This window comes from Pristiophorus japonicus, chromosome 6 (genome assembly GCF_044704955.1).
Source record: "Pristiophorus japonicus isolate sPriJap1 chromosome 6, sPriJap1.hap1, whole genome shotgun sequence".
NCBI classification, from domain to species: Eukaryota; Metazoa; Chordata; class Chondrichthyes; family Pristiophoridae; genus Pristiophorus; species Pristiophorus japonicus.
Window position 1 is genome coordinate 110,939,033 of NC_091982.1, and position 16,549 is coordinate 110,955,581.

General features: G+C 42.1%; 1 protein-coding gene across 1 annotated transcript; it reads right to left on the minus strand.

Annotated features, from left to right (window-relative positions):
• Positions 1-3,784: 3,784 nt before the first annotated feature.
• LOC139265208 (terminal nucleotidyltransferase 5C-like) lies at positions 3,785-15,808 on the minus strand. Its single transcript, XM_070882132.1, has 2 exons — positions 15,530-15,808; positions 3,785-5,050 (listed from the first exon to the last, which is right to left on the minus strand). Exon 2 carries the CDS (start codon positions 5,025-5,027, stop codon positions 3,852-3,854), a length of 1,176 nt encoding a protein of 391 aa, XP_070738233.1. The 5' UTR covers positions 5,028-5,050; positions 15,530-15,808; the 3' UTR covers positions 3,785-3,851.
• Positions 15,809-16,549: the final 741 nt, after the last annotated feature.

Below are 16,549 nucleotides of genomic sequence, written 5' to 3' on the forward strand. Positions count from 1 at the left end.
CATGAGATATTTCAGTTGATTTGGATGGAATAGTGTGCATATGTCTTAAAAAATAAATACTATGTTTTGCCAAGAACACTGCTTTCTTATTTTGGAATACTGCAAAATACACACTCTCTCCAATCAATGGTAGAAAATGACTGAAGATCACTAATAATTTCTAGGCTAGAAACAACACAGATACCCAACCATAGTTAAGGACCATTAATTACCCTAACCAACAGGACCATTAACAAGCAGAAACTCCTTGTTCCCAAAATGATTTGATTTCCAAATATCAAGACCAAACATATTCTTGAAAAGGAAAAAGTTGTAGGGCAATGGGGAAAGATCAGGGAGTGGGACTAATTGGACAGTTGTTTCAAAGAGCCAACACAGGCACGATGAGCCGAATGGCCTCCTTCTGTGCTATTTGATTCCATGATTTGCTAATGGAATTTTTTACTGAACTAATAGATTAGTTTGCAAAGCCAATGCAATGTTAGTGCTCTTGTTAATTTATTTCTGCATTGCTTCCCTGAACACAGCAACCAATTTTATGATAGGATACTTGACAAGATAAGGATATGATAATAGACTTGATATATCCGGTCCCTTTATTAATTATCAAGACTTTATGACATGTAAAGTGGAAAAATGCAGGTTACAGCAATGTATAAAAAGCAGCATCAAAAAACTAAAATGTGTAACCAAAACAAAGGAAACTGAAAACTTTTCAGGGTTGTGGGGGAGTGGGAATAATTGGAAAGCTCTTTCAAAGAGCCAGCACAGGCACGATGGGAAAAATGGCCACTTTCTGTGCTTTAAGATTTGATGTTTGATTCTAAGCCAAGTGAAGAATAATTTATTTTCTCAACTCTTTTTTATTATCTTACATTTTTTATATTGCTGCTTTCTTTTCTACACAGTATGTTGCTATGGCAATTAATAGAACCATAACTGAAGCTTTGCTAACAAAAAACTGAACTGTTTTCAAAGTTTGGTTAAAGTGCCATCCAAAACAGGAAGAAAACATTGTTGAATGAGCCCCTGATTGAAAGTTTCTCAAACATGAATAGACTATTCTGATTTGTTACCCCGACTGAAATACTCCTTACGTCATCATCATAGGCAGTCCCTTGGAATCCACTGTTAAAATGAGTCCTTAGGTGACTGAAAAGTCCAATACGAGAGCCACAGTCCCTGTCACAGGTGGGACAGACAGTCATTGCGGGTAAGGGAGGGTGGGACTGGTTTGCCGCATGCTCTTTCCGCTGCCTGCGCTTGATTTCTGCATGCTCTTGGCGATGAGACTCGAGGTGCTCAGCGCTCTCCCGGATGCACTTCCTCCACTTAGGGCGGTTGAAGACCAGGCCCTCAAATCTGCCACCAAGCTCATGGTCTACAGGGCTGTAGTAATACTCGTCCTCCTGTATGGCTCAGAGACATGGACCATGTACAGTAGACACTTCAAGTCACTGGAGAAATACCACCAACGATGTCTCCTACAAATCCCCTGGGAGGATTGATGCACCAACACTCCTTACAAGGGGCCCAAATTTGGCCAGGAGTTGCTCTGTTTTTTTTGGAGCAACTTGATTTTTCTGGAGTATCTTAAAAATCCGAATTCTGCACATTTAATTTGCGCCAGTGTAAGTGAGTTAGTTAGGATTTTTTTTAGTTTTGCTTTTTTTCAAAAGGGGGCATTACCACCCACCTATGGCCTGTTTTGGCCATTCAAGCCAGTTTGGACAGCTAATACTTGCTCCAAACTAACTTAGGCCAGCATATTTGGCCACTTGTGGCCCGCACTGAAAACCCTTGCGGAGAGTTAAGAAATCAGCGCAGATAAGTACATTCTAAAGCACCAAGCACTAAACAAAGCACAAAAATAAGCATTCAATAACAAATAAAAAATACAAGGAAGCTGAGAGGACCTGGACCTAGCACCAAGGGTTACAAAGCACTAAACAAAGCACAAAAAGTAATAAGCAATGAATTAACAAATAATAAATAGAAGGAACCCTGTACCTAAAGCACCAAGACCAAAGTAATAAGCAATCAATCAATAACAAATAAAAAATAGAAGAAACATATAAAAATAAAATTTAAAAACACATTTTTAGTTTAAAAACTAAGGTAAGTTTATTTTAAACCAAAATTACAACACTTAAAAAACAATTTTTTTTTTCTAAAATATTTCATTAACTTTAATTTCAATTAATGTTAAATATGTGAGGTGTTTTTTTTATTTTTTATGTTGTGTTTGGGGGGTTTCTCATTGATACTAATAGGACCTCGGAGTTATGGAGCTCCTATTACTATGAATGAGAATACTTTACCTTGATTGGGTGTGCAGGCCAACGTGAGTCCAGCTCTGGCTTCAGTTACGTACCTACAAAATGTAAAGAGGTCTAAACCCGGAATCGCTGATGGGCACCCGAGCAAAAGGTAGGTGCGCATCTTTTTTCTTCTTTTCAGGCGACCGCCCGTGGGAAGCCCAGAACCGGGATTTCAGGCCCATGTTTCAAAAAACAAAGGCAAATAAAAATGCAATATGTTAATGAATAAAGTTTAGCATTTTTTCGCAGAATAAGAGTTATACAATTTTATAAGATTGAAATGTTTTCTTTATCCATAATTAAAAATATTAGAATGCCCATTGTACGATTACTATGATCATACTGCGATATTAGGGAAGAATGTTGTTTGCATTTAGAGTGATCTATATTTTTGACACTTAGAATTTCCAAATATATGCAAGTGAATGGCACCAGTTCCTTAGAGATGAATGCACATGTTCTTTCTTATTTGCAGTTTTACTGGGACTGTGTGTTGTCGAGTATAACACAGTGGTGATGTGTGTGTCATTCCTTGGGAAAGTTTCAATCGGTAACTTCTCTTGCAGTTGGCTGACCAAATCCATTTCCCTGGAGTTGACAAATAGGTTTCTGAGGGATAGAGCAGGAATATCAAAGACTGTGGCTGTGAATGATGTAAGGCAATCCAGTCTTAAAAGTATAATGTAGCCTGTCGAAATTATATTGTGCCCCATGTTACTGACACAGGCCTGATGTGTTAAATGGCCTCTTTCTGTGCTGTAGGATTTTAGGATTCTTTGATATGGGCCATTACTTAACTGAATGCACTATTTTCAATCCCAGTCCAAGTGATAACTAAATGGCACATCCTGGAATAATTATTTCAAAGCGGAAAGCTTTAATGACCTATCTACATAGCTTAGGCACTTGTGTGATGCATTATTTACAAACAATCTTTGGTCAATAAATGTTTTCTTGGTCACATAATCATTTCAAGTTCAGGAAATGTTTTCTATGTGCACTTTGAGTTGCAAATTACTGTTACGTAACCAAAACAATTCAAGTACACAGTGGTTATTTTCTATGCAATCAGTATTCCTGATAGCACATTAACTTTGCCATCTACGCTTTCATTAAGAAAGGTGCTTTTACTCCTAACTGCAATCGCCAAAGCATGGATATGCAGGACTGTCATTCACATGATCTAACGTCACCTAGTAATATATCTTTCTACATCTGCATTGGTTCAACAGTTTACTTTTAGAGCAAATCCCTACCATTACACTCCAGATAGATGTGTCTGTGCTTATTCAGTTGTGAGATCAGTCTTCACTGAATAAGCACATATGTTTATTATGTGACGCACCTACCGTTTGGTCATCTATTTGCAGGTCAGTTTAAACATGGGTTACCCGACAATTGGTATAAATCTGACCTCACAGGCAACCAGCAGCACACTCAATGGGTTACAACATGCCCCTTTCATTAGATCTCTGGGGACCTGAAATCTCGGGTCTTGTTTAAAGTCTGGCATTTGCATTCAGCGAAACACTAAACCAGACCAGTCTGCATATTGATGTGTAGTGGATAGTGCTGATACACAAGCTGTGGCTGTCCATGTGCTATGTAGTAATTGCTAAAGCTCCGGTCACTGACATAAGGGGCAGGTTGATAGTAGCAGGTGACATTGGCAGCGTTTGGAATGATATTCTGTTCGCCAAGTACTCTCAGAGCAAGAAGGGTGATCATGTTCAATGTCTGCCTTCTCTCGTGTCCCATCAAACAGACTGTGCTTTCATTCACAACTCGACGCAGAGTCATCAAGTAATCATACTTGCTCTTCTCTTCCCCAATGAAATGGTTCCGTAGGTAGGATTCAATCTTCCTCTGCTGTTCAGACACATCTGGGAAGTCAATGAAAAACCTTGAGCACATGTAGCGCTCTAAGTTTTTGATCTCTGCATCAGATGTTGGTTTAAATTCTCGAACCAAGAGATTGCTATATTTGAGCAATCCACCACCGCGAATTTCTTCAGGGTTCCTTGTGGCAATCAGTTTGTACCTCAGATGATCCATTGCTTCTTCAAAATCTCCATACATGCTCTCTGCTATAACAGTCGGATGGGATTCCTTTGTCATTGCGTCCTCTGGACAACTGAAAAGAGGTAACAGTGAGTCCAGAATTATTTGGAAAGAGTCTACACTAAATTCAAACTGTCGCCGTAGTGAATTAACAAACTTTAGCTCAACATTTTTCCCACTGTTGTTAGACAAGGAGATGAGACTCCACCGATCGTGATCATTGGAAACTTTAACCATTTTCTGAACGTAAGCCTCTTTCAAAGTAAGTCCTGTGATCTTTTCTTTATTCACACCTTGTGGTAGAAAGTCCAGAAGACAATCCAAAACCACTCTCTTTATCACCTGAAACTCTTCCTCTCCAGGCAACTCTACTCTAAAGATTATGTCAAGATCTTTGTAGCTTGTTCCATTTTGCTTCACAAGGATGTGACTTGCTGTTGAGCCATTGAGACGAACGTCGTGGACTGTAATCCCATTCTCTTCCAGGCGATCCTTCACAACATAAATTATGTCTTTTGGCTTTATTTCCAGGGTGGGGAAGTTGCCTCTTCCATGAATAGGTATCACTTCTGTTAAGACTTGATCCAAGCTCTGAACCTGTTCCCAATTAAGGTTGTTGAATCTGCAGTCAAGACTTTCATCCATGATACGGCTTGGCAAGTCTTTATCTGCAAACACAAATTGAAAATAATAAAATTGCAGTTACAAGTGAAAAATTAAACAAGGTAACATTTCATGTGAGTTTTTGTCCATTCTAACCTTACTATGGATACACACAGAATGTGAATGTGATCATTTTTGCCTATTCATTTCAGTATCAAAAACTCTTAAGCTGAAGTTAAAATGAATCTATCTCTTCATGACTTTCAACAACAATTTGCATCCTAGGATTAACTGATTGCAGGAACCTTCGAATATGTCCAAGCATGTTTTCACAGTAGTGTGTCCAAATCCTTGTTTTAATTGGATTTACTCCTGGAAGTCTTTGAAACCCCATACATGACACTCATTTACATAGCATGATTTTAGTCTTACACTGGCATGGATGCAAATATCCAAAAGTGGAAAGAAAAGGCTACTAGGCCATTGGTTTTAAAACTTCTCTGTGTGGGAGAAGATCCTGCAAATTTGCACCCACTGCTGAGGACCCCTGTCCTAACTACTGAAAAACAGCAGCCTAGTTGAAAGCAGTGCTATCATTGCAGGAATTGTATTTTATTCGCACAACAGCAACCAAGATAAAATGCTAATAGATTAACAAAAACAAAAATCTGCTGACTTTATGAACCCTCTGGCATCCTCTCAAACATCTTCTAAGATCCAGTGAGCCTAATTTGAAAACTTCTAACCAACAAATTAAGGTACATTATGTGATTCTGCAAAGAGCAAAATTCACAAGAGACCCCCTCTCCACCTGTGTTTGGGCTCATTCGAAAAGAAATTTAATTTGGGATTATCTATTGAAAAGTTTGGAACTCTAAAGTGCTTATGGAAGAAACTATGAACTTTAATAGAATTATGAACTTTTACAAGACAAATTCAAGCCTGTGGGCGGACCTAGGGAACAAAAGAAGCCCACTTGATTATTGGAACTGTCTGGATGTGAGGACTGAGGTAACCTGTCTGGAAGAATGAGTATTTGGAAATCTTCCTCCACAAGAGACATTACCATCACAGTATCACCCAGAGATAGCTCCCCATCAACATGGGTCTGGACAAACCATTTTCAGCATATACACCACAAAGAGGCCCAATCCAGCCTGTATGCGAAAGACTAAGCACAAAAGGACATTGCAATTACCAAACTAATATTTCCATCAGGAAACAGTTTTTCAAAGATCAACCCACCCAAGAGATATCAACTTTAACGAGCCCGACAAAATATTACAAAGAAGAACCAAGCCCGCCAAAATTATACAAAGGATTGTGAACAGATTGGGCGGCAAGATTAGAACACTGAAATCGTATAACTGCCCTTGTTTTTAACAGAGGTTAGTGGGGGAGAGAGGTCGTCGCTACTACCTCATCAAGACAAGAAGAGAAACCAACACGACAGTTGTAAAACTAACTTTTCCAGCCTCAAAGTCTTGAAGTCCTGAAGGAGGGAAGAACATCACCATTTACCATTAACTATCAAAAGGATTGGTAAGCATACGTCCCTGCCGCCCTGGAGTCTAACCTAGCTAGAATTAGGTATTGGGAGGTGGGAGATATAATTTTACTGCAACCCCCTTTGAATGTGTAGTGTATGGTATTTTATTAGAGTGATTATAAATTTGACCTTGAACCTTTCCTTGTACTGTTCTTTATTAGAGTGATTTTAAGTTTGACCTTGTACCTTTTCTTGTATTGTTCTTTATTAGTGTGATTTTAAGTTTGACCTTGTATTTTTCCTTCTATTGTTCTTTATTAGAGTGATTGTAAGTTTGGCCGTGTATTTTCTTATTAGAGTAATAAGCCTGTATTACCCTGACTGTAATAAAACCAAAGTTCTTTGCATCAAACCTGTGTCCTCTGCACTTTTTTCACATCCCCCAAATAAATCCAGAGTACAGAACCCAAGGGACGAGGAGCGATTCGAAACCGTTCAAGTTGGTCAGAAGGAAACCTGACCCCTCATAGAGACCACAACACACCACACACAACCCCCCCATTCCTTACAATTATTTTTTTCTGGAAATATACTGTGTCACGTAATAGATTAGAAATCACTGTGAGTGGTATTATTGAACAAATGTTTAACTTGTATGTATTAAATTCATCCCTCTGCTACTTTAATGGAAGTGTTAGTCCATTCAATACATAGAAATATATAGCATTACAACACAGAAACAGACGATTTAGCTCAACCAGTCTTGGTCGATGTTTACCGTCCAAATAATTCTAATTATTATTATTAGAAAGTGGTAGCACTCTCTCCTCTGAGTCAGAAGGTTGTGGATTCAAGTTGAACTCCAGAGACGGGAGGATAAAATCTAGCCTGACACTTCTGGATGAGACATTAATCTGCCCTCTTAGGTGGGCACAATAGATCCCATGGCAGTATTTTGTAGACGAGTACGGGAGTTCTCCCTGGTGTCCTGGCCAACACTTATCCCTCAACCAACATCACTAAAGCAGATTATCTGATAATTAGATCATTGCTGTTTGTGGGACATTACTATGCACAAATTGGCTGCCACGTTTCCCTAATTTGCAACAGTGACTACTCTTCATAATTACTTAATTGGCTGTAAAGCACTTTGGGATGGCCTGAGGTTACAAAAGGCGCTATATAAATGCATTATATTTTCTTTAAATACAATTACCCACCTTGTTCCTATATCTCTTCAATCCCTTTTCCTTCCTCCATCAATCCAATTGTGAATGTTCACATAGTTTCTGCTCAACCACTGACCCTGGAACTCAATTCCACATCCTCACAAATCTCAGTTTAAAGAGATTTCTCCTGCCCTCTGTTCTAAATCTCTTATTTTTGATCTTGTATTTACAATCCCTCAGTTTTGAGCCCACAAATACTGGAAAAAGACTTTTAAAACAAATAGCTTAATATCTCCATTAAAATACTAGAAGGAGAGACATTTGATATGAACATTCTCTTACCATAACAGTAATTTCAGGGTTTTCAGAAGTTCTTAAAAAACATGATTTAGTATTGTGACATTTAAAACAAATCCACTCTGTGAACATAACACTGATGGCTAAATAGGAAGATAGAAAGTAGGAATAGCTAGATGAAAAAAGATCATGGTCCATCTAGTTCACCTTCTACCATCCTGCTAGTCACATAATAAAATGATAATGTCATTGTTGTCTAATCATTGCAATCAACCTCTATCGCTTCATCTACAATAGACCCAGACATGATGTGAGGAAACCCTCTGTGATCGAACACTTAGGGAACCATAGGTGCAAACTCACCTGTCCCTCCCAAGCATGCTACACTTACAGAATTCATGCCTCAAATTATCACCGGTACGCTTTTATCGACACCAACACCTTGGCTGCCCGTGCTTGCAAACATCGCACCACCACACCTTCACCGCAAATATGCAATCTCCAGAGAATACAACCACTACATGAGCGAAGACATGCCGATCCAGGCCAACTTGGACAACCTACCACCAACCCATCTCAAATCTAGAAGGCTATTTTGGAAGAATTACAACATACGGAATAGATTCCTTATAGAGGACCCCAGAGTACAACCTGAAGGATCAAATCTTCGTTGTAAACAGTGGACAGCCATCACCCGCCTCAGAATTGATCACAGTAGATGCTGCCACCTGCTCTATAAAAGCATCCCCATCATGTGACTGTGGAGCTCGTAATCAGGCCCTGGAGCACATCATTGAGCATTGCCCTTAGAGGAAATTTACAGGCAGCCTACAAGATACCCACGCTGTTACACCGGAAGCTTTGACTTGGATATCCAACTTCGATATTGACATTTGATTTGCTTTGCTACTACCGTACGAAAAATGAACTCATATTCCGTATCCCAAAATATTATTTTCTGAAAGAAATGTATCTAATTTGTATTTGAATGAATCAACACTTTCTACTTCCAACATCCCCCAAGGAGCTTGCTCCATAGATTTACCACTCGCTCATGAAAATAATGATTTCCAAAAATGTGCTTTAAATTTATCCACCCCCGCACCCCCCTCCCCTCTCAAGCACAGGGTGTGTCCTTTGTTATGTTTCTCTTTTCAAAAGCTATTTCCTTTAAAAAAATGGTCCAGTTCACATCTGGGCTGTGCATTTCTTGCAGAAATGGACCAAACTGCTACTTTCAAGATTTACACATACTGAAATCATGAACATGTGCAGTCAACTCATTATAAATTGCCTTATAGTAACCTAGTTGGCACAAAGACCAGGTGCAGGATACATAGGAATTTTAAAACTTATCACCGGGTAATGAAATACGTTCTCATTTTGGGCACAAGATATCAACATTAATAATTTCCAGGTTAGATATAGTAGAGTTGGATGCAGATTAAAGTTTCCTCTACTCTTCCCAATGATATACCACCAACCGAACCTCAGAAAAGGATTACCTTACTCCCTGTATGGCATCTATTCTTTGAGTAAGGTGACAGTTTTATACTGTGAGGTTTGCTCATTAGGAAGTGGGTAGGGACTGCCAAACTCATTTCATATCGGACAGTAACAGCTGAGGAGTCTTTCATGCATAAGTCCCAGAGAGGAAAAGCCAGTGTGCTAACCATCCAGTACCTCATTGGTTAGAAGGCCCTTTGTGTACTTTTAAAAATACAAATACATATGAGTGTCTTTCTTTGAAAAAAGAATCACTATATTTATCCCAGGCTTACATAAGCTTCAACATTCCCTAAATAAATGGCCCATTTCTAGCTCTGACCAGATTAATGATACTTTTGGACCAAAATACATCTTTTGTCCATCTGGTGATGACTGAAACTATCAATTTTACTGTTATATTTGTCATTGATTGAATTTCTACTTTAATTTATTTTTCAGATTAGTACATATTTATTTTGACATCCTTGTGACTCGGCCCCTGTTTTTCACACAATGGCATTAATTCACATCATTGTTTGGCCACCAGTGAAAAGCTGAGGATGGAGCCTCAGTGAGAGGACAGCAGACATTTCATATGGAAAGGCCTTACAGACTGCAACAGTCAAACACACCCAGTGTAAAGGATAAACATGTTCCCAGGACATTTAACCCTGAAAATATCCACAACCCTACCTATAGTCCATTCCAGTTACTGATCACTATTTGTGTGAAGAAGTGCTTCCTGACATTGGTCAGGAACTTGCCTTCTACCAGTTTGCTTGATTATCATGGTTTAACTTGAAATAGTGGTGGTTGGGTTGCTGTAATCACGGCACCATTTTGTGAATGAATGCAGAAAGTTTGCTTTTAAATGAACATGACCTAAAATATCTTCTGAAACTTAAGATACAATGGATGACTTCAGAAAGTCTTATAATAAACACAACCCCAAATGTCATGATTGAAATTCATTTTACAAGATCAATTGCCACTTAAGTGTTTAAGAGAAATGTTGCTATTTTGTTACCATCGGTGTCCCGTTGTTGTAATCTAAAAAATATATAGGGAGAAATGAAAGATGTCTAACTATTAAAACATTGTCAGTTGTCATCCACTCTATCTTAAGTTTCGACAAATGTGGTTGATATACTTGCACTGCCTGCCTGTGTTCTCTGCTCTTTATTTCCATCTATTGAAAGAGCCCGACCCACAGATAGGGGTCAGCAGCTGCGTTTGGTGGTGGCTCAGGTGGAAAAATGTTTTTTTTTGACAGTGGCTCGGGACCCCACTGTCAAACCTCCATCACGCGCCTTTCCCAAATGTCGGGTCTGTCAGCACAGTGGTGGGGGAGGAAATTGAGCCAGTTATTGGCTTGTTTAGAAGCCCTTATCAATGATATTTTACTACTTTTTAACTTTCCCAGGTCACCCACAGATTTCACAGTGCTCCTGAATCCCGTCTGTTCATCTGAGGCGGAGGATGAGTGGTCATTGAAGCAGATAATTGGAGACAGCGTTAAAACTTGTATAAACCTCACAATTTACTCCTGCACATTTTCCAAACCCAGCGATGCTTTGGTTTCTCCCCTTGGAAGACAGATTGTGCTTTATACAGGCTGCATGTAGCAAACTCTCCAGCCAGGCTCACCTCATTGCAGCAACCTCTCTCACCTTTGACAGAGTGCTGCTGAAATCTCACCTTCAACTGGTATCCACTCCATCAGGATAGGAACCATTTACACTTTGTCACCTTGGCCCTCAGAATCCCACCACGATCAGCCCCAACACCAGCGTCACCAGGCACACCAGCAGCACCAATAACAACCCCAAACTTCTCCACAATCACTTGATGCTGCACAGGACACAGGACATCAGCACCCAACCACATTGCTGCCAGGGATTCCAGGGATGGCCACATCATGGCCAAATTTACTTCACTTGACGCAGTACAGCGATGCTGCCACATGATGTGCCAGGTTGGCACCACCCCACACCAATATCATAAAGCATCCCTACAATGCCCAAGCCATTCCTTTTACACTCATCACCATGATGGTGGGGGTGGGAGGGGGTATCATTATGTCTCACTGTTCACTGCAACTCACTAAACCACTTCCAAAGGTGCACACAGATCTGTCCAAGAATGCAAAATGTTGAAAATAAAGGTTTCAATGTTGGACAGCACATTAACAGAAACTTCACATGAACATGGCATAAAACATCCAAGTGCCTACCCTTGTGTATTGTTAGTTGGTATGATTGGACTAGGATGAGGGTGAGTGTGAGGGGTGGCTCATGAAATGGGGAAGTGACAATGTAGATAGAGAGGGATGGATGGAGGTGCAAGGTAAGTTGGTGTAAGGATATGCAGGAGTAGGGTAGGGAAGGCAGAGTGATGGAGATGTGACGAGTGGCACAGCAGGATGAAGTTAAGTTTGGCTTTGCAGTAACGTTTCGTGATCTACTGAGATCATTGAAAGGTTTGTGCCACTGCAGCTTGGTCCTCCTGATGAAATCCCTGATTGTGCCCTCCTGTGCAATGTCTTCTGCCCTTCTGCCCATTGGAAGGGAAGAGGACCTCTCTGCATGCTATGACCCCCTCCGTAAGCATCTGGAGGGCATCATGGGAAATCCTGGGTGCAGGTTTCAGTCAGTTAACCCCTCCCATTTATTCCCCTGTCACTCAACACATACACCAAGTTATGAAATGGAAATAAAAGCAGGTCATGGCAGGTATTATAGAATCATAGAAGGAGATCATTCAGCTCATTGTGTTTGTGTCAACTCTTTGAACGAGCTATCCAATTAGTCTCACTCTCGTGCTCTTTCCCCATAGTCTTTCATATTTTTCCTTTGCAAGTTTCTATTACATTCCAGATCATAAGACCTTGTTGCATATTGACTGGGATTAGCGGCTTCTGGGCTAAGAAGCTGTTGGAAAATCCTCCGCTTGTTAACAATGCCTCTCTAAAGGAATCATTGAATATATGAAAATAAACAGTGAGAGAAAATGAAAATTGAAAATTGGATTTTGCAAGTCTAAGATTGACGGCTGAACTGATCGAGATGTTTAAAGGGTAGATATGGAGAAACTATTTCCTCTGGTGGGGGCATCAAGAACAAGGGGACATAATCATAAAATTAGAGAAATTTAGGGGCGAAATCAAGAAGCACTTTTCCACACAAAGGGTTGTACAAATTGGAACTCTTACCGCCCCCCCACCACCCCAAATGCAATGGATGTTAGGACAATTTGAAGCTTTCAAGACTGAGATAATTTTTGTTATGCAAGGATATGGAGTGAAATGGAATAACAGTGGGTTAATGGAGTGCAGGTGCAGATCAGCCACGATCAATTGAATGTTGGGATAGGCTCGAGGGGCTGAATGGCTAACTACAGTTCCTAATGATCAAAAACATTATGGGGACGAAATTGCCCCTCTCCTTAAGGCCTGTTACCATCGCAAATCGACGGCCACACTGCGGAGTGGAGTGGCCGCTGACTTTTCGTGGAATAGCCGCTGCTAGCCCCATTGCCTTCCTGAGGTTTTCCGGCGGTGCCCCGATCCCTCCCCCCTACCGCTCTGCTGCTGCCGATCCGTGGTAAGTGCGTCATCACCGTGCACACCGCCGATCTAGCCCGCCCTCCGACGGCGACATTCCCCTCTGAAAATTTTCGGCCTGCCTGCCGGTGCCAAAACCTGATGGTCCAGTGAGGCTGTGGCCTTCTGCAAATGCGCTGTGGCTTTCCTTAAAGGGGATGATTTACTGCCGCTATGTTTATTTTTTGGCGGCCGACTGCCATGTTGGCCCGAGAATTATGCCCCCGGATTCGGCCGGGCCGCCAACAGGTAGCCCCCTCTTGGGTGCCAGGCCGCTGGCCGGGCGAAACCTACCCTGCTGGCCCAGTGGACCGAAGTTTTAAAATCACAGAGGCTCTCCACTTTAAGTGAAGAACCGTGGTGACGGTCACTCTGCACCGCCCCCAACTTCCACCCCTCAAGTGTTGCCACCGCCTCCATTAAGAGTGACTTCTGGACCCAAGTAAAAAAAACAAAGAGCGGAATTTTGCTCAAGAAGCGATCTGAACCGCAGCTGCTGTAAAAACCATTGAAACGGGACACGTGCGCCCTGTTTCGGGCTGGGGGCTAATTAAAAACAGCACTGTTGGCAGAAGTGTATTCCATTCCTAACACAAACCCATCCACTGACTTGGCCTGTGGGTCATGCTCTTCCTTTGTGGGTGGAGTCTGCATGTCAGACCGCACACCCAGGGTGTTGAACCGTGTATAACGTATAGTCAATAGGATTGCGACAGCCATTAATCCTGATTCCATGTTGTGCACAGGACTGTGGTTTAAAAAGTGTCGCAACTCCAAGACACGTCCTGCTTGTTGTTGGTGATGGTGAATTTTGGAAATGGCGAGGATGAAAGACTAAAGAGATTATTGATCTCTCCCTGCCGGACTCAATTAATCACAAGGTCGCCACTAATAAAACCTGCGTCACCCAGACAAGAGCACGCACAGCGAGCTGGCCGTCTTTACACCACCCGGACCACCGCTCACACAAACAACTGGAGCTGGGCTGTCTATTCCCGTCACTTACTGGGCCAGGATTCAATCGGCTATCCCGGAACCTTCAAAGGGCTTCGCGCCACAGTAATTATTTCCGCTTGTTATAAATCCCCCCCACCCCACACACACATCTACAGCATGAACCCCTCCCCCATCTACAGCATGAACACCTCCTCCATCTGCAGCAGAACCCCTCCCCCATCTGCAGCATGAACCCCTCCCCCATCTACAGCATTAACCCCTCCCCCCATCTACAGCATTAACTCCTTCCCCCCCTACACACACACACACACACATCTACAGCATTAACCCCCCTCCATCTACAACATAAACCTCCCCATCTATACCATTAACTCTCCCCCCCCCCCACCCCAGCCGTACACATGGTAGAATGTTTGGGTTTTGTTGATCAATACTCCACGATAGTTCAAGCGATGCTGACTGTAGTAAACCGCCCGAGTGGCAGCATGCCGCAGGCTAACTGCTTCGTTCATTGATAATATTAGTTGGCAGTCCCAGTGCCCAAGGCAAACATTGCTCATTGTGAACGAGCTCCAGCGGCTCAACAGGCAAGTGGAAGAAAAAAGAAAGTACGACTTGCATTTATATAGCGCCTTTCACAACCATCCTACGTCTCAAAGCGCTTTACAGCCAATGAAGTACTTTTTGACGAGTAGTCACTGTTGTAATATAAGAAGTAGCTGTGGGGGGATATCGGCAGATTGTCTGCCTTTAAATATAAGTTCTCATAACACAGAAGCAGTGCCCAGACTATATAAGTGCAGATATAAATACTCGCGCACATATCCATACAACGTTTCATATATAGTATATAATTACACATTTTACTCGTTTATCTCTGTGCACGCAAGCCGCTTTGTATAATTGTTCAACGCGGACATGTCATACCATGTAATGCCTGTCTGTCCAATAGCACAAGAATACGGTAGAACTGTATACCGTCATATACAAAATATTGACTTCCAGTGCTGCACAATCTACGTCGTTCGCTTTTTTCAATCCAGCCCCTACCTGAAGCATTACAATCATTGCCCAGATTCTGTTCTCTCGGAACGATTTGGCTCAATATTAATATTGACTGTTCCCTCACTACACTAAAGGTGTCCCGTCCAACTTGTTTCTGATAATAATTAAGATTGACTTAATGAAATGAGTAACACAACACGGTACATATTGATGGAGAAAGGGGAGATGGAGCCGATCCCAGGCATGCAAGACTTGTATGTATGCTCCTGTTTGAACTTGTGACTTCCCCACCATGCAGTTACATTACTGACTCCTGGCACTGTAGATTTTGGCAGAGCTTTGTCACACTGAGATTTAGCCTCCTCTACTGTTCATAATGAAGATTCAACTTGGAACAACAAGAGGTTGTATCACAAATGGCGATTTTATTATCTCAGTGTCTATGCCTCTGTTTATTAAAGACTGAGACCGCGGGGATTATACCGTGGCGAACTGAAAGCTCGCCAGCCAGGGTACACACCGCAGTAGAGATACTCACCAATAGTGGAATTTCGGGTGCCGACAATGTGCTGATGTTGGGAAGTTCAGGGACGAGTGACTGGCTGGAGGTTGAAACTAGTGTTCGTGGGTCGGACACTCGCTTTCCGTACAGATGTTGGATCCGGAGCTGGGACTCAGTCTGTGGCTGCAGGTGTTGATCCGGAACTGGGATTCAGTCTGTGGCTGCAGGTGTTGATCCGGATCTGGGACTCAGTCACTGGCTGCAGATGTTGATCCGGATCTGGGACTCAGTCTCTGGCTGCAGATGTTGATCCGGATCTGGGACTCAGTATCTGGCTGCAGGTACTGGATCCGGATGTGGGTCTGGCTCCAGCTGTGGACCTGAGGCAGTGATTCGCTCTGTGAGCGGCAGGGATCTGTCCAGGAAAACGGTGGTACTGAAAGAAACCACCCCGTCAGTGTGTTTTCTAGCCCGTCCTTGGAGCGTAAAGCTGTTGTCTTGGAGATGCTTTCGTCAGACATTTAAGGTGGTCCGGGACAAAAGCAAATCAAGGGCACTTAAAGTGACAGGAGAGTGGCAGGCAGGTCCCCAAGGTGGCAAACACTCGAGTCGTGTCGGTGAACTATTTCTGAGTGGGGTTAATATGAATTATCAGAGTTATATTGGGAGGCTGGTACTGAGTGTTGGCGAGCTTGTTTTGACATAGATTTGCGTCATTATCTTTATAAATGTGAAGCGTATTATTCTCAGCGAGACCTGGACACCCAGTCACAGCAGTAACTGCCCCTGGGCCTGATCTACCGTCTCATTGCTAGTCACTTCGGTGATATTTACATCTCTCTTTACATCTTCATACCAGTATAACTCCCATCCTGCGCACAGTTCGTTGCATTTTCCACGCCGGTTTAAGTCAGTTTGCCCATAGTAGATACTGCAAATGTCAACTGATCTGATCAATAATGTTCAACAAAAGAAAAAGACACAGCCATTCCAACCATGACATGAGACACCGAGATAAGGAAGGTCCGGCGGGCAGGAACCGCGAGTGAGCCAAGC